This window comes from Sorex fumeus, unplaced genomic scaffold (assembly GCF_029834395.1).
Source record: "Sorex fumeus unplaced genomic scaffold, SorFum_2.1 ptg000098l, whole genome shotgun sequence".
Lineage (NCBI taxonomy): Eukaryota > Metazoa > Chordata > Mammalia > Eulipotyphla > Soricidae > Sorex > Sorex fumeus.
In genome coordinates this window covers 50,210,787-50,228,681 of record NW_026606155.1, presented here as the reverse complement: position 1 = coordinate 50,228,681, position 17,895 = coordinate 50,210,787, and the positions used below count along the sequence as shown (strand labels likewise).

Below are 17,895 nucleotides of genomic sequence, written 5' to 3'. Positions count from 1 at the left end.
AACTCCAATTTAGAGTCAATGAAGAGTCCGGGTAGGGGAGTCAATTTAGCGCAACCCCGTGCCAACGCGCATGCGTCTCCGGAACAGGCGCCAGGTTTCCGGAAAGCAGACCTATCAGAAAGCAGCACAAACAGGGAGGCGGCATTTTCAACTAGAACTGGTTGCAGGCTCTTCCTCTGCTTACTACTCCTCTGCTCGGGACAAACTAACCCATGGGGATCGAAACCGTGGCGGTTGAAAAGCTGCCGCCACTGCCGACGTCTAGGAGAAGTCTTTGGTGTTGGTGGCCTCATGAGCGGACGACAGAGAACACTTTTTCAGACGTGGGGCTCGAGCATCTCCCGCACCGCCCGGCCCCCGAGTGGCAGCGGTGAGAGCCAGCGTTCTCAGCCGGGCGTCTCCGGAGCCGCCGGCGTCCCTGCAGCGGCAGCGGCAGCGGCGGCGGCGGCTGGCTCTCAGTCGGAGTCGGACGACGACGTGCTGCTGGTCGCCGTGTACGAGGCCGAGAGACAGCTGTGTGTCGAGAATGGCGGCTTCTGCACGTCGGCGGGCGCCTTGTGGATCTACCCTACCAACTGTCCGGTGCGAGACTACCAGCTGCACATCTCCCAGACCGCTCTGTTCTGCAACACGCTGGTGTGCCTGCCCACCGGGCTGGGAAAGACCTTTATTGCCGCGGTGGTCATGTACAATTTCTACCGCTGGTTTCCTTCCGGCAAGGTGGTCTTCATGGCACCCACGAAGCCTCTGGTCACGCAGCAGATCGAAGCGTGCTATAGGGTGATGGGTATCCCTCAGTCTCACATGGCTGAACTGACAGGTATTTGGGGGGTGACGGGAGGGGGTGGCGGGGGGATGGGCAATGTAAAATTAAGAACTGGTTGTCCGCTGGATTATGAGCTCAAGGATTTCCTGACCTTTGTGGAACAGGCTCCCCGGATCACGCTATGTTTACCTTACGCTATCTTTACCTTTCGTGTTTTCCTTAAGAATATTATCAGCTAAATACAGCTGCTTTATTCCGTTTTAAAAGAATCCATCCCCTAGCTTGTCAGAACTATTTGAAAAGATTACACGGGTGTAGTCCGTGGGTAAGTGAACTTGAGGTTTCCTGATTTCCCTAGGATTTCTCAGTCGTACAATTTGTTTCTCTTTAAATCTTTATGCGATTTTGTTAAAGAGGATCTAGTTGTGGTCTTCCATCAGGACCAGTTTTGACCTTTGAACCACAACAGAGCTTTAAAATGTAATATTCCCTTCTTTGGCCACATAATTCTGGAAAGGAGAGCAAGAATGCGTTCTGGAAATATGTCTTTATGTATATTTTTACAAATAACAGTTGAGTATAGATTGCAGACTCTCTTTTCTTTACAGGATCCACTCAAGCTTTCACCAGGAAGGAAATATGGCAGAGTAAGAGAGTCCTGTTTCTTACACCCCAGGTCATGGTAAATGATCTTTCTAGAGGAGCTTGTCCTGCCGTTCAAATAAAATGTCTAGTTATTGATGAAGCTCATAAAGCTCTTGGAAACTATGCTTATTGCCAGGTAATATTTTGTTTAAAAGTATCTTGTAATATAAAGATCTTTTTTCAGTAGCATATGGGGGGCTAATTTTTGAGGGAAGATATTGATGATACTAACCTTATGAAAGCTTTCTATCATTTTATCCATTCAGATTGATGCCTCTGCTTTTTTTCCACAAAAAAAATAACATATGTACAGATGTAGACTTTGAGGGCCTATGCTTAGTTTAAGCATATATATATGTATATGTGTATATGTATATGTATATGTATATATGTGTATATGTATATATATTTAGGAACTACAATAATAGTCTAAGGATTTATACTGACTATGCAATATGTTAATTCCTTGATAGCTAAAACTGTACTTAAAATTGTAGTCAACATTCTTATAAGGATTACATGTTGTATGCAACATACCTAACACAGTACCTTCTGAGAAGTGGGAAATAGCTGGAGAAAGATTGGAGAGCTAGTTCATGAAGGCATTTTTAGGACACCTACTCAGGTACTCAGGGGCTACTACACACAGCTCAGTATTGGGGAATCATGTGCTGTGGTTTCCTCATACAGAGCATGTACTCCTTTCTTTTGAGCTATCTCTCTGCCTGTATTTGTATTTTATATTTACCAGTTTGAAAGCTCTTTGCAAGGCGTAGTATACATAGAGGTAGAGACACTGAAAAATATTTAGCGGCATAATACTTAAGAAATAAGAGTATTGAAGACATGTACAAGGCTAAAGGCTGTGTACAGTGAGGATTAGGAGGAAATGAAGATGACTCACAGTTTCCAGTTTGGGAGATTGTGAGGATGTTGGTGCTGCTACTTAAGAGGTAGGGAGGGAGTTGGAGAGGGAGTACAGTGGGTAGGACATTTGCCTTGTACACAGATGATGCACTACCCACATTAGATGCCTACCATCCCATATGTGGTCCCTGACTCCTGCCAGGAGTGCAGAGCTGGGAGGAAGCCTTTAGCACAGCTGGGTGTGGCCACAAAACGAAATGAATAAAAACATATCCAGGGGCCAAAGAACATTATCACTGCAGTGGAAAGATAGGTTATATTGTTTATACTGAGTTTCAGATGTTTGAGAGGAATGTAGTTGTAATTATCCAAGTAGTCAGTACATGGTAGCAGTAGTGATCTCAGTGGAGAGTTTTTAGCATATGATGCAGATTTGGAACTTATAGCATATAAGTATTAGTTAAGACTATATTGGTGATGTTGAGAAGTAGAGGATAAAATCTGTTTTGTTTATTGCAGAGTTAAATTCACTACATGTTTGTTAATTTATAGTTTCATTGGAGATTTTATTTTGCTTATTTTTAACTTACTTGCGTGGGGTGGAGGAGTTGGTGGCATTGGATTACAACCGGGCAGTGCTCAGGTGATATTCCTGGCTGCTCAAGTGTTGCTCCTACAGTGCTCAGGGAACCATATATGTGCTTGAAGCAAACCAGGCTTGGCTACTTGAAAGGCAAGTGTCTTAACCAAATCATTTGTTCTTGATATGATTAATGTTAGTTCCAACTAGATGAGGGGTTTTTAAACTTTTCCACTCATGACCTTTCACTTGAGAAAATTTTTTTGGTGACCAGGGTATGTAAAATAGGTATACAAATCAAAAACTTACTGAAAATAATTCATAACTTATTTTAAGACAATTTTTCGCAACCATCACTTTCAGTTATTTTACCCTACATTGGGTTCTGACTTATGGTTTTAAGAAGTTAGCCCCTAGGTCATAGTTATCTGACTAGTGATTTGCTATTATAATAGGCTTTTAAACAAAAGCTGTTGTTGTATTGGATAAATGAAATTCAAAAACTTTTAAAAATTTTTTTTCAGGTTGTAAGAGAATTAGTGAAATATACAAGTCACTTTAGAATCTTGGCTCTTAGTGCTACACCAGGCAGTGATATAAAGGTAAGTAAAATACTTTTTCATTTATTAACTTTTCTTGTTTGTTTGTTTTTGGTCCACACCCTGTACTGTTCAGAGCTTATTCCTGGTAGGGTTTAGGGACCAATGTGGAGTCTCAGGGATTGAACCCTGAACGACTGTGTGCAAGGCAAGCATCTTACCCCAATGTGCTATTGTTCTGACTCCTCATAATATATTTTTCATTTGAGGCTATGTCGAGGAGGCTTTACTAGGTTTTTACTGCCTTTTTTAAGGAGGGTATCTCCAGAGTGATACTTGACATTTAGGTTGCTCTCTGGATAATCCTTGACCAATTGGGTTGGAAGTTGAATGCAAAGACCTGATGCTGTAAGGACCCTGCTGTACTGGGCCGCCATGTTGCTGGTGTGGGTGGGGTGTGGATTCTAACTGGGATTGGCCAAAGCCTGGGCCTAAACCCTTCTACTCTCTCTCCTATTTTTTTTTTAACTAGGTTTTTTTTTTAACTTAATTTCTAGACATATTCAATATTTTTTCTTCTTTGCCCTCTTCTTTCTCCCTCTGCCCTCCCGCACTTCTTTTTCTGTTTTACTTTCTTTAATTCTTCTGTGTTATATTTTGTTTTTGTACCACACCTAGAGGTGCTCCAAGAAACTGTATTTGGGGTTTGTTCCAGGTTCTTCTGAGGGGATCAGTCAGATGAAACGCGGGCTAGTGATCCAACTCTTTGAGCTGTCTCCATATGTCTTTCTTAGCCTTAAACATACTATCAGTACTATATTCTAATGATTTGCCAGTGTTTATAACAATAGGTTATATGGTTTTCTCTTGGTTTTTTGTTTGTTTTGTTTTGGAATCACACCTAGCTGGGCTCAGGATTTATTCCTGACTCTGTGTTCAGGGATCACTCCTGGTGGGTCTCAGGGAACCATATGGGCCGCCGAGGATTGAATCCAGCTTGGCTGCATGTAAGGCAAGCACCCTACCTGCTGTATGATCACTCCAACACCAGTTTTTTACAGTTTTAAAATTTTATTAATTTTCTATATAAGTTTTGGGTGAATGAGATTTAATACCAGATATTTATTTATGTCTTACTGATTGAAATAAAAAGTATTCTGTTAACTTAGCGATAATTGATTGAGTGTGGTATAGGCCCTACGCTGTTTATTTCTTAAACCAATTTGTAAAGTATTCCCAAATACATTTGTGTCCTTCAATAGAGGTATCAATTTTTTTGTTTTTTTTTCTTCTGGGACCACAACTCGAAATGCTCAGGGTTTGCTCCTGACACTACACTCAGGAATTACTCCTGGCAGTGCTCAGGGAACCGTAGGGGGTGCTGGGGATCGAACCCAGGTCAGCTGTGTGCAGAGCAAGTATCCTACCTGCTGTACTATGTTTCAGGCACAATACATTTCAGTTCTTAAATCCAGACCATGACAGTATTTGTAGTTAAGAGTACTTGCCTCCATATGTGAAGCACTAACTTTCATTACTGTCACTGAAAAAAAAAAAGTAGTGGAAAAATTATTTGCGTGGTAATGAAGAAGTCTTATTTGTAGCTCTGGTTCTAAAATTGATATAAGTGTATAATATTGAGGGTATTTCATTTGTACTCAGTAGCTTCTGTCTGTATAATAAAATGTAGCTGAGAGATTATGTCATGAAACAATGGAAGGTACAAAATTTATTTAAGAAATTTGGATATTTACTGATGTTCTTATTTCTTGGGAACTTGGATTGAAGAACCATGTGAAAGGAAAGTTCTGGCATGACTTACTCTTTAGTATATATTCCGTATACATATTTACATAATATAGTGTTGTTTTTTCTTTTATTTTCTGCTTTTTGGGCTACATTCAGTGGTGCTCTGGAATCACTCTTGAGGCTTAGGGAGCTTGCCAGGCTCTGCCGCAGGGGCGAGATGCTCTCGGGAGCTTGCCAGGCTCTCCGAGAGGGGCGCAGGAATAGAACTCGGGTCGGCCATGTTGGCTGCATGCAAGGCAAATGCCCTACCGCTGTGCTATCACTCCAGCCCAAGTGCTCTATCCTTGTACTATTGCTACAGCACCCCCTCATGTATCAATTTTAATGATTTTTAAAGTATACTGATAAATGAGCAATTTGTTTTAAAATTTCATAGGCATTTTATTTCTGTTGGTGGCTTAAGCAAGAATTTTTAACATGTAATTTAAAATAATTTTGTGTAGGCTGTGCAACAGGTTATTACTAACTTGTTAATTGGGAAAATAGAACTTCGTGCTGAAGATTCTTTGGATATTTTGCCATATTCTCATGAAAGACGAGTTGAAAAGCTAATTGTTCCGCTTGGTGAAGAACTTGCAGCCATCCAAAAGGCATATATCCAGGTAAGTCATCTTTTATCATTGTTCAGCATTCTGAAAACTGATAAGCTAATTATTTCCGTAATAGTTTCCTGCTGTGAACATAAGTATATCATTTAATATTTAATGAATAGGTTGAAAAGTTCCTTGAAAATTTTTAAATGATCACCATATTTAATATACGTTAAAAGGGGGATATAAAATGTCACCATTTCTAAAGCCATTAATATTCTAATATTGGTTTGCATTTTTTTAAGTAAGCCTTTTTATTGCAGTATAAAGCATATAGGGCTAAAAAGATAGCTCAACAGGCTGAATGTGTGCTTTGTATGCAAGAAACCAGGGTTTAATCCCTAGCCCACTTGGACCCCCGAGCACCACCAGAGCACAGAGCTGAGGGTAGCCTCTCCAGCAACTCCAGCCCTACCGCCACATACCCCAGCACCTCTATTTATGTGCACACAAACAAAAAACAAAAGCAAAGCAAAGCAAACATAGGCAAAAAGTAAATACAAATATATAAATAGCAAAATTAAGTAAGTGTATAATTCAGTGAGTTTTTACATGGTGCACAGAGGTGTTGTGTACTATATTTTAAAAAAGCATAATAATTAGTATTCATGTTCAATCTTAGCTAATTTCTTTCTTTGTTGTGAGTGGGGTGGGAGGTCATACTTGGTGGTACTGGGGATGGGATACTCAAGGGTCCTTGCACTCAAGGTACCTTGAAGTGCTGAACTTGGGGCTACATCTGCAGAGCATTTATTGCAACACTCTGAATCATCTTTTCAGCCCATCCTCATTGAGTTTTTATTTTTTTTATTTGGTTATTCTTTTTTGGGGGGTGGGGGCACACCAAACTATGCTCAGGGCTTACTCTTGGCTCCGTGCTCAGGGATCACTTCTGGAGCGCTTGGGACCATATGGAGTACTAGGGATCAAACCTGGGTCATCGGCATGCAAAGCAAGCACCTTACCTGCAATACTGTCGCTCTGGCCTCCTCACTGAATTTATAAACATCATTGGTACTGAACTAGAGGCATTTGTTCTCACTATTTTGACAGTGTCATGATGCATGTTTTCATCATCATGACTGGAAGAGTAGAAAGTGGAACTATTCCTGGCATCACAGAAATAGAGGCGAAGAATGAAGGCTGCTTAATAATGTCCTTCATTGGTCATGACAACCTCCCACCTACTCAAAATCTCCTCCCAACAAAAAAGTTACTGAGATCAAATATAAATAGTGTAGTTGTGGGATAATTACTTTAACAAGAAACTTGAAGTAACATGCTTTTTTTGGCTTGAGGCCACTGTTGGGCCATACAAGGTGGTGTTTAAGTCATTGGAAGTTCCTTTTAAGATTTTTTTCCCGTGTGTGTGTGTGTGTGTATGTGTGTATGTGTGTGTGTGTGTGTGTCTAGAGAGAGAGAGAGAGAGAACAAATGAAAAATGAAAATATATAGTGATTTTTTTTTGCCTCAGGATATAATATTACTTTGTTTTAGGTTCTTAAATACATTTTTAATCATAACTGAAATCTTCAACTTTTATGTTCATTTTATTATTTGCTTTCCTCCATTGAATATAATGGAGCAGAGTTTATATGCATTGGCCATCATATCCCTCGCATTTATATGATAAATGTGTGAATATTTCTTGAGAGTATGCATTTGTTTTAGGGCTGCACCTAGCTATGCTCACGGCTCATTCCTGACCCTACATTCAGAGATCACTCCTGGAGGGCTCAGAGGACCATAAAGAATGCAGAGGATAGAACCTGGGTTGATCACATGCAAGGCAGCTGTACTACCCACTGTACTTTTGCCCTGGCTCCTGATTTTCCATTTCATTCAAGCAGTGACTTTACTATTCAGAAACATGGTTGATACACTATAAGTGTTGAATATTTTTTGAGGGAATAAACTGAATAATTAAATGCATTCAAGATATTTTGATTTAGTCAATAGCTTACAATTATTTACCTGTATTTTGGGGGATGTAGCCATAGTACAGCAGGTACTATGATGTGGCTGACCTGGGTTTGATCCCTGGCGCTCCATAGGGTCCTGAACCTGCCAGAAGTGATCCTGAGTGCAGAGCCAGTAATATTGAGCACTTTTGGGTATGGCCCAGTGCTCCTCTCTACAACCCCCTCTAAAAAGTCCCCCAAACCCAAAAAACTGTATGGGTTCCAGATTTTGTTCTAGATATATGAGGAAGCAAAAGTTAAATTAAAAACCCTCCTTTCTATGTGTAGGTTGGAAGAAAGAGGGATGAAATAAAAAATTCATGAATTAAAATTTGTTCTAATAATGTACAGTTTCTGATCTAGTTGTTATCTCGGTATAAATCTTCAAATTTTATTCTTTGTTTACTTAAATTTATCTAACATAAAAATCTTATTTAATAAAGTCCAGAGTAATAATACCATTGTTTTAACATGAAAGGAAATTACTATATTTGGAAAAAGAAATTTAAACAGTAAAACAAGCTTAAACTAAATTTATTTGAAATTCACAGATTTTGGAAGCATTTGCCAGTTCTTTGATCCAGAGGAATGTATTGATGAGAAGAGATATACCCAGTCTCACAAAATACCAGATAATTCTGGCAAGAGATCAGTTTAGGAAAAATCCATCTCCAAATATTGTGGTAGGTACTTCTTTTTTCTTCTTCTTCTTTTTTTTTTTTTTTTTTTTGTTTTGAGGCAGTGCTCCATGGGTTATTTCTGGCTCTGTGTTCAGGCATGAACCCTTTCAGTACTCGGGGAAGCATATGTGATCGTGGGTCAGCAGGATGTAAGACAGGTACCTTAACCTCTGTTTCATATCTCCAGCCCCTGTTGTAGGTATTTCAAAATTTTTTTTGAAGTTTTCTTTTGTTTATGACTAAAAAAACAAAAGCATCATACTTATTTTACACATATTGTATTGTGCAATGCTTATAACAATAGCTCCTATTCCTGAAGTGTTAAGTTTACTTGAGTTCGTACTAATAATGTGCTTATGACAGTGTCTGGTGTTCAGTTTCATGTATACTTGATATTAAATGTTAATGTTAAACTTTGATTATGTTTGTCTTGGTGTTACTAGTATTTTTAAAAAATACACATATGTAACTTATTTTTGTAGTGTATCCCAAATATCTCTAGTTCAGTTATTGACCTTTAGTAGGTGTTTTAGCTTATTAATTTGTTTTTGTTTTTATTTGGGGACCACACCTGGCAATGCTTGGAGTTTGAACCTGTTTCTGTGCTCAAGGGATTGAACCTGACTATACTATCTCTCCAGTTCCTGCTTTTTTTTTTTTTTTTAAAGCAAAAAATACTCTTAAGTGTCTTCAGGGACCATTTGTGGTTCTTTGCTGAGCAGCGACCTCTACTGTTGCTATGCCCAGTGTTACCTGGGGCTTATTCCTGTCTTTGCTCAGGAATCAGACTTGGTGGGCTCAGGGGACCCTATTGGGTGCTGGGAATCAAGCTCAGGACAGCTATGTGCAAGGAAAGCACCTTACTTGCTATATATCTCTCTGATCCCAATGTTCCCTTTTAATTATTTTCTCTTACTATTTTTATTTTATCACTGGAACAGAACAGCAGGGTAGGGCGCTTGCCTTGCATGCAGCTGACCTGCTGACCCGGGCCGACCCGGGTTGATTCCTCCATCCCTCTCAGTGAGCCCGGCAAGCCACTGGGAGTATTGCACCAGCATGGCAAAGCCTGGCAAGCTCCCCATATTCGATATGCCAGAAATAGTAACAAGTCTCACAATGGAGATGTTACGAGTTCCTGGGGCTGGAGCGATAGCACAGTGGGTTAGCACAGTGGGTAGGGCCTTTGCCTTGCATGCTGCAGACATGGCCAACCCGGGTTCGATTCCTCCGTCCCTCTGGGAGAGTCCGGTAAGCTACTGAGAGTATCTCATCCACTTGGCAAAGCCTGGCAAGCTCCCGTGACTTATTCACAGTTTGTTGTGAGACGTTACTGGTGCCTGTTCAAGGAAGTCGGTGGACAGTGCTATTTTTATTTTATTTTTGTTTTTTGTTCGGGAGCCACATCCAGCAGTACTCAGGGCTTACTTGCTTACTTGTGGCTCAGTGCTCAGGGAACGCGCTTGGTGGTTTTGGGGGATCATATGGGATGTCAGAGATGGAACCTGGGTCAGCCACATGCAAGGGAAATTCCCTTTTCACTGTACTATCACTTTGGACCTTAATTATACTATTTAAAATGTAATATTTTTTTGTTGAAATCAAGTGGTAAATTTTATGTGAAAAATAAATTCACATAAAATGGAAACATCCAATAGAACTGAAATTTTACATACAACATGTTTCTTCAATTTTTTCCTCTGGTTAATTTGATGTATACTTGCTTTTCTAGGGTATACAACAAGGGATAATCGAGGGAGAATTTGCCATTTGTATTAGCTTATATCATGGCTATGAATTATTACAGCAAATGGGAATGAGATCTTTGTATTTATTCCTCTGCGGAATTATGGATGGAACTAAAGGTAAATTATAATGAAAAATTTTTTTAAATAATTATGTATTACATTGGTAATGAATATGTGAATAGCTTGGAATAGTTAGCATACTTTATTTGCTTGGCTTTTGGAGCCGCACTCAACTATGTTCAGGACTTATTTCTATCTCTGTGCTCAGGAATTATTCCTGGCAGGGTTTGGCTGGAGCCATAGCACAGTGGGTAGGGCGTTTGCTTTGCATACAGCTGACCTGGGTTCAATTCCTTCGTCCCTCTCAGAGTGCCTGGCAAGCTAGCAAGAGTATCCTGCCTGCATGGCAGAGACTGACAAGCTCCCCATGACGTATTCAGTATGCCAAAAACAGTAACAACATTTCTTACAATGGAGACATTACTGGTGCCCGCTCAAGCAAATCAAACAACCGGAGGACAGTGCTACAGTGCTACAGAGAGTTTGGAAGACTATATATGGTGTTGGGGACTGTCCCCAGGTCAGCTGAATTCAGACCAAGCACCTCTCCACTGTGCTATCTCTCCAACTTAATTTTTTTATTTTTAGATATGAGAGAATTAGTTTTCTTTTTTCTATTAGTCTTTGAGCTGTACCTGGTATTGTTTAGTGTAACCCTCAAAATGAGGGTTCTCGTCATTTTGATTACAGTGTATTTTGGTGCTGTTCTATTGCAGTTTATTTTGTCTGTCACTCTTCAGTCCTCCTTGATCTGTGCATAAGTCCTTAATTGGAGAAGTTATCAACTGTTCTTTCACCAGCTATTCTTCCCCCCTTCTTTCTCTCCTTCTAGAAGTTCTGTGGTGTGGTGTTTGTTCCTCTTGATAATTTTAGGTCATCACATTGACCTTGGTAAATCCTGGTTGACCTGGTTTTGATCCACAGCATCGCTTATGGTCCCACAGGCACCGCCAGAGTGATCCCTGAGCACAGAGCTAGGAGTAAGCCCAGAGAACTGCTGGGTGTGGCACCAACAGAAACTTTGCATTTAATACTACAATTTAGTTTTGTTATTTGGTGTATTTGTTTATGAAATCTTTTCTTAATTTCTGTAGGAATGACTCGGATGAAAACTGAACTTAGCCGAAATGAGGACTTCATGAAACTCTATGATCATCTAGAGGGCCTGTTTGCATGTACACATACTTCAGCAGGTGGCATTACTCCTATCCAAAAAGGTCTAGTTTTTTTGATAAAATTTTGTATTGTTGCATTTTATCATGATCAATTTTAAAATTTTGCCCCACTGATCCACATATCTGTCTATAATTCTTTATGTTTCTTTTATTTGCAGGGGATTCGAAGGTTGAGGGGGTTTGGGTCACTCCCACTCTGCTCATGGTTTCTTCCTGGCTTTGTGCTCAGGGATTACTTGAGAGATCTTACGTTCTGCTGGGGGTAGGCAGGGATCAGCTGCCTGAAAGACAAGTGCCTTAACCCCTGTACTGTCTCTTTTAACCCCTATTTTCTCGTAATTTTCTAGCAACAGATTTTTGGGGAGCAGGCAGGGTGACACCCGGTGGTGCTTAAGGTATACTTTTAGCTCTGCACTCATGATCACTCCTGGTAGGTCTTGGAGTCCATGGAGGTGACAGGTGTTCAACCTAGGTCAGCTGTGTACAAGGCAAGTGCTTCACTCACTGTATTATGTTTATGTCCGCTCTAGTAACAGAGATCTTTTATATGCTTAAAGATTCTTTTTTTTTGAAGTGTGGAATTGCGGTGTGAAGTCAGTCACAGTGGTGCTCAGGGATTGCCGCTGGGGATGCAACCCCAACTTCTTGCATTCAAAGCACGCACTCCAGCCCGGTGAGCTGTTTGCCACCCTTACTAATTTTTTCAAAATTTATTTTTCCCTGAGCACCGCCAGGAGTAATTCCTGAGAGCAAAGCCAGGAGTAACCCCTGTGCATTGCCCATTGCCGGGTGTGACCCAAAAAGAAAAAAAAGAAGATAAATGGAAATCAAATATGCATGATTATGGTGCTAGCATACCTAGTTGATGCTCACCGGGGCTCACCCTTTGTGTGGCACTCACACACGCTTGTTCGTGATGTACATCCCAAATAGCAGAGTCCCTGGAATTGCAGTCTGTACAGAGAGAGCATTGCTGGTGACTGAATTTAAGACCTCTCGTGTCAGCACTGTTGATGGGCTTGTAACAATTATTGATGGACTTCCAGATTTTATAGCTTAGGATATATATCCAAGCACTTTGTCAATTGATTTAAATAGATGAGCTATAATTTTTACCTGTAGTGTAAATCCTCAAAGCCACCCCAAACTAATGTATAGAGTAAGTATATACATATATACATATATATATATACATATATATATATAGTTATATAGTTTCCTCTGCTTGCTGCTTATTCTTTTTGGATTTTTGCTCTATATGAAATTTTACTAAAAATCCTATATTTTGGCTAGAGAGATAGCTCAACGGGCTAGAGCATAGGATTTGCATGCAAAGGCTTAGATTTAAATCCTCAGCAGTACATAGTTCCCTGAGCACTCCCGGGAACAATCCTAAGCACTAATCCTAAGAACTAGGTGTAGCCCTTGAGTATCACTGGGTATGAGTCTCCAGTCACCCTCCCAAAATAACTCAGTTTGATTTATACTAAAGCTGTATGCCATCTAAATGCTATCTACTGTTTTAATAAAAATAATTTTGGTATATTTGTTTTGAAAAGAAAATATATTAATGTAATTATGGAAAAATGCAGATTTGTCTTTTTTGCAGGAGATAAAGATAGATTTTTCTATAGTCATCCAAAGTTAAAGAAATTAGAAGAAATTGTCCTTGAACACTTCAAGTTGTGGAATGGTAGGTAATTTTTAGTAGCATCAAGTTGAGACTGAAGAAACTAAAGTGGTGATTCATTTGTTTGTGCTAATGGAGAATTAAACCTTATTGCTATGGGTAATGAATAAATAAAAGTTTTCAGAAATTTGCCGAGTACATGAACAAGAAAAACTGGGAATGTAAAAAATAAGATATATTGCCAGGGAGCTAGCTCAAAGGGCTGGAGTGCATTCAGAATACTCACATTCGGTCTCCTCTGAGCATCACTGCAAGCAACCACCAACCACTGCAGGTGTGGTCCAAACGCCAGACAACAACAAAAGAATACGTTATTATGTGAAAGAGAAACATCTTCCTGGGACAGTATGAGGGAAACAGAGAAAAGTATAGAAAGGGTAGGAAAAAAATAAATAGTCATGGAAGAGTACTCATTTATATGGGATGGTAGAAAAATATTGTCTGTGCAGTGATGTTACCTGATGGAGTTAAGGGAGCAAGCATTGTGACCTGGTAGAGGATCATTTCAGGCTGAGAATAGATTTACAGACTGTGAGGCAGCAGGGTACTTGATATGTAAACAGCATATAGGCTGGAGTACTATAATGAGCTAAGTATGGTAATCAGTAATCGGAAAGTTGAAGAGGATGCTAGAAGCCAGAACATAAAAGGTAACAGACTGTAGGGTATATATGCAGTTGAAGTATTTGAGAGTATCATAGTTTCAGGAACAGAGTATGTATAGCACACTGTAGTAAGACAGGGCCTTCAGGGGACAGAAGGAAGAGAAAGATTTATGGTGTCATGGGAGTTCCATGGTCTGTGCCTCTGACTTAGAGATAAAACATGAAGTGAAAGACTGCTCAAAAGTGATTCAGTTAATTTTTATTTGATTTTGTTTGGATTTTATTTTATGATAGTCCATGATTAATATTTGAAAAGTTAGAAAATCTGCAAAGACTAAAGATGTATTTAATTTTTCAAATAATCACTTCATTTATATATGGTTTCAGGTTTGTCTTTTGAATTAATTCTTAGATTTAAGTTTTTTTTTAAAGTTGTGATTATAATTACTTTTTATTACATAGCTAAAAGCACCTCTGAAAAGAAATGTGATGAGACCCGAGTTATGATCTTTTCTTCATATCGAGATAGCGTTCAAGAAATTGCAGAAATGCTTGTACAGCACCAACCAATTATTAGGGTGATGACTTTTGTTGGCCATGCCACCGGGAAGAGTATGAAGGGTTTTACCCAGAAGGAGCAACTGGAGGTAATTACTTTTTTTATAATGAAAATATCACTATCACTGTCATCAACTTGTTCATAGATTTACTAGAGCAGGCACCAGTAATGTCTCCATTTGTCCAGTGTAAAAATCTCTGTGGGCAGCCAAGGGGTGGCCCTGATGGCTCTTACCCAAGCTGCCCAGGTTCTGGGGGTTCCGGGCGGCCCCCCCCCCCGCCCCCGAGTTGGGGTGGCCCAGGCCCTGGAGCAGACAGCAGAGGAAGTGAGGGCCAAGCCGGTTGATTGCTCAGGTGCCATTTATTCCATTCTCATTATCGTTCACTTCTCTCTCTCTCCTTTTCTCCTGGGCCCCAATCTGGAACCCCCTTTTCCTGGCTCTGGATCTTGATCTCACACTTGATCTTCTCCCCCCAGCCCACCCGTACAGTCTAGTTAAATCCCAACCACGAGGGGCTAGGCTTAACACATAGGTGTGGTCACAATCAATAGGGTTTAAGTTTTTCCCCTCAGGGGATGCTGCTTCTAGGACAGATTCTCTTTCAGCAGGACCACCCACCCAGGGGCAGAATCCCAACAAACATAAGCATTCATAATATTAATCATTTTGTATGCACACAATAAGAGATGCATTAAGCTTATAGAATTGCTCTCTTGGGGTCATCTCAATCTCAGACTATAGTGCTCAGGCCAGTTTAGTCTTTCCTATCCCTAGCAGGGTCCTAGTCTTGTTGTTAATTTTGGATCATGACAGCATTTGTCATGATCAAGCTCTCAACTTATCGTTAAGAATTGTGGCGCTTTGGCCAGGCCCATCTCGATGCTATGAGATGGTGCTCATAGCACATAGCTTATCTCTTGCCCTGGATCCATCCAATCCCTCGTCGGGACCCTGCTTTTGGGGGCGCTAGGGAGTGAGGGCAACTGAGGCTTAAGTTGAGAAAGCAGATGCCCAGGAATGAATAATATTTGAAGCCAATTATATCCCATGTTACAAAAGCATAATATTAATTGTCTTCTTGTGTCTATACAAAAGGATGTTGCTTTAAAGTGAACTATTCAAAGGACATAAGGAGAGGAGAAAGGCAATATTAACTTATAATACAAGTTCAGTATCCTAGAAAGATCTGACCTTACAAATTAACAGAAACTGATTAGGGGAATAAACTGATTAACATAGAGAAGTAGTTACAAATAAACAAAAGAATGGGAGTGACTCAGGAGCCCTGGGATGGGTGTGACCAGATAAATCTAAGCACCTTTTGTGGCACTGGAGAAAGGACAAAGCAATGTTATCCTACAGTCCAGCCCTGAGATTTTAGCAGCCTCTCCATACTCAATTTCCCAATGCTGCCATATTGGAGGCTCAGGGTCAGGTCAGGGAATGAGACCTGTTATTGTTACTGTTTTTAGCATATTGAATATGCCACAGATAGCTTGCCAGGCTCTGGCGTGCGGGCAGGATACTCTTGTTAGCTTGCTGGGCTCTATATGTCTATATGAAAATATAGACAAAATTAACTAGCTTTGTACTTAAGCTTCTTTTTAAATTCACTCTCTAATAGGCCGTTTCTAAAAGATAATTTTATAGCGTACATATAGGTATTCTGTTTTTTTTTTTTTTTTTTTTTTTGGTTTGGGCTCTACACTGTGGTGCTCAGGACTTATTTTTGGCTCTGAGCTCAGGGCTCACTTCTAGGCAGTGTTCAGGGAATCATATGGAGTTCCAAGGATCGAACCCCAATCTACCACAAGCAAGCAAAGTGCCTTATTCACTGTGCTGTTTCTATGGCCCCTAGGTATTCTTTTTAAAGACCAAAAAATGTTTTTTGTTTCATTTGAAAAATGTCAAAGACTTTGGAATTATAGCAGCTAGCTTCAAATCTTTGCTTTACAACTCACAAGTTTATTTACTTCCAGTGCCTCATTTTTCCCTTATCTGAAATATACTTCGTATAGCTGTAAGCATTAGCGTGTTGACACCAATACCTACTGTCCATGGCTCACACTTGGATGTGGCTTAATACCAGTTGCGATGCTGGGTCAACCTGTTAGTGGAATTATATTGTAAATCTTAAACAATGTTTACTGTTGCTTATTTTAAGTTACTTTATTTATTGCATACAATGAAACTGTCTCTTTACTCTCTTATTTAAAAATTCTTCACTTTAAATATATGATCAGAGGTTGGAGAGATAGTACAGTGCTCAGGAAACTTGCATGCAGCCAGCCTGGGTTTGATTCCACAGCTCCTCATCTGATCCTCTTAGCCCACTAGGAATGATCCCTGAGTGATGCGTCAGGAGTAAGCTCTGAGGACTGCCAGGTGTGGCCAAAAAAACAAAACATAAAAATTAAAATGTGGTCTGGAACAAGTTGCCCCCCATGAACGGCTCTCCAGCTCTGGAATTCCAGCCATGATCCCAGAGGCACACAAACCAGTATCGGAACCCAGTGGCTTTTGGCAGAAATCCCTCCAGACTTAATTAGTAAAACATGCTATTGCGGCCGCGCAACATCATGTGCTCTTCATAATCTGCAATAGAAAACAAATTATCTAATGATGCCTTTTCAGCAGGTCTGATTGTTGGGGGAAAATTCCAAATAATCGTGGTACATCTTTTGTCGAAATAATGTAATCAAAGTAGAGAGAGAGTTAAGTGGAAATTATCTGCCCCACAGGTATGGGGAAGGGTGGTATGGGGGGTATACTTGGGTTCTTGGTGGTGGAAAATGTGCACTGATGAGAGGATGGGTGTTTGATCATTGTATGACCGAGACTTAAACCTGAAAACTTTATAATTGTTCTCAACGGTGATTCAATTAAAAAAAAAAAATGTGGTCAGGAGCCAGACCCATAGTACAGTGATTATGGTGTTTGCATGCGTATGATCCTTGGCACCCCATATTGTCTCCTGTGCACAGAGCCAGGAGTAAGCCCCGAGGCATTGCCAGGTATAGTACAAGAGCCAAAAATTAAAAATAAATAAAAAAGAATAGCACAGCGGGTAGGGCGTTTGCCTTACAAGCGGCCAACATGGCCGACCCGAGTTCGATTCCTCCACCCCTCTCGGAGAGCCTGGCAAGCCACCAAGAGTATTCGATATGCCAAACACAGTAACAACAAAGTCTCCAATGGAGACGTTACTGGGCCCGCTCGAGCAAATCGATGATCAACGGGAGGGCCTTTACCTTTACCTTTACCTAAAGAATGTGGTCAAAGGAAACCTTGCTGGTGTTTAAGATGGAGTTGTGCTATCAGAGGATTATATATTTTCTAAGTTCTGTAATGAGATGTTCAGAACATTTTATACAGTCTACATATTTTTACAGGTTATTTATAGGTCTTCCAGCATCCCATATGGTCCCCCGAGCACCGCCAGGAGCAATTCCTGAGTGCATGAGCCAGGAGTAATCCCTGTGCATCACCAGGTGTGACCCAAAAAGAAAAAAAAAAAAGAGTAATTCCTGAGTGAATAACCCCTAAGCATTGGCAGATGTGATCCAAAAAGAAAAAAGAAAGTAAATAAACATGATGAAAGGCTTTGAAAAGCATGAAAC

The 17,895-nt window shown here is 40.3% G+C and overlaps 1 protein-coding gene across 1 annotated transcript in view; it reads left to right on the top strand.

Annotated features, from left to right (window-relative positions):
• Positions 1-291: 291 nt before the first annotated feature.
• Positions 292-17,895, top strand: part of FANCM (FA complementation group M) — a 50,168-nt gene continuing 32,564 nt past the window's right edge. Inside the window, exons 1-9 of the mRNA XM_056133866.1 lie at positions 292-820; positions 1,375-1,547; positions 3,383-3,460; positions 5,650-5,808; positions 8,309-8,440; positions 10,170-10,302; positions 11,340-11,462; positions 13,030-13,113; positions 14,178-14,362. Of these exons, the coding sequence (XP_055989841.1) occupies positions 292-820; positions 1,375-1,547; positions 3,383-3,460; positions 5,650-5,808; positions 8,309-8,440; positions 10,170-10,302; positions 11,340-11,462; positions 13,030-13,113; positions 14,178-14,362 (1,596 nt within the window). The remainder of the gene's footprint in view (positions 821-1,374; positions 1,548-3,382; positions 3,461-5,649; positions 5,809-8,308; positions 8,441-10,169; positions 10,303-11,339; positions 11,463-13,029; positions 13,114-14,177; positions 14,363-17,895) is intronic.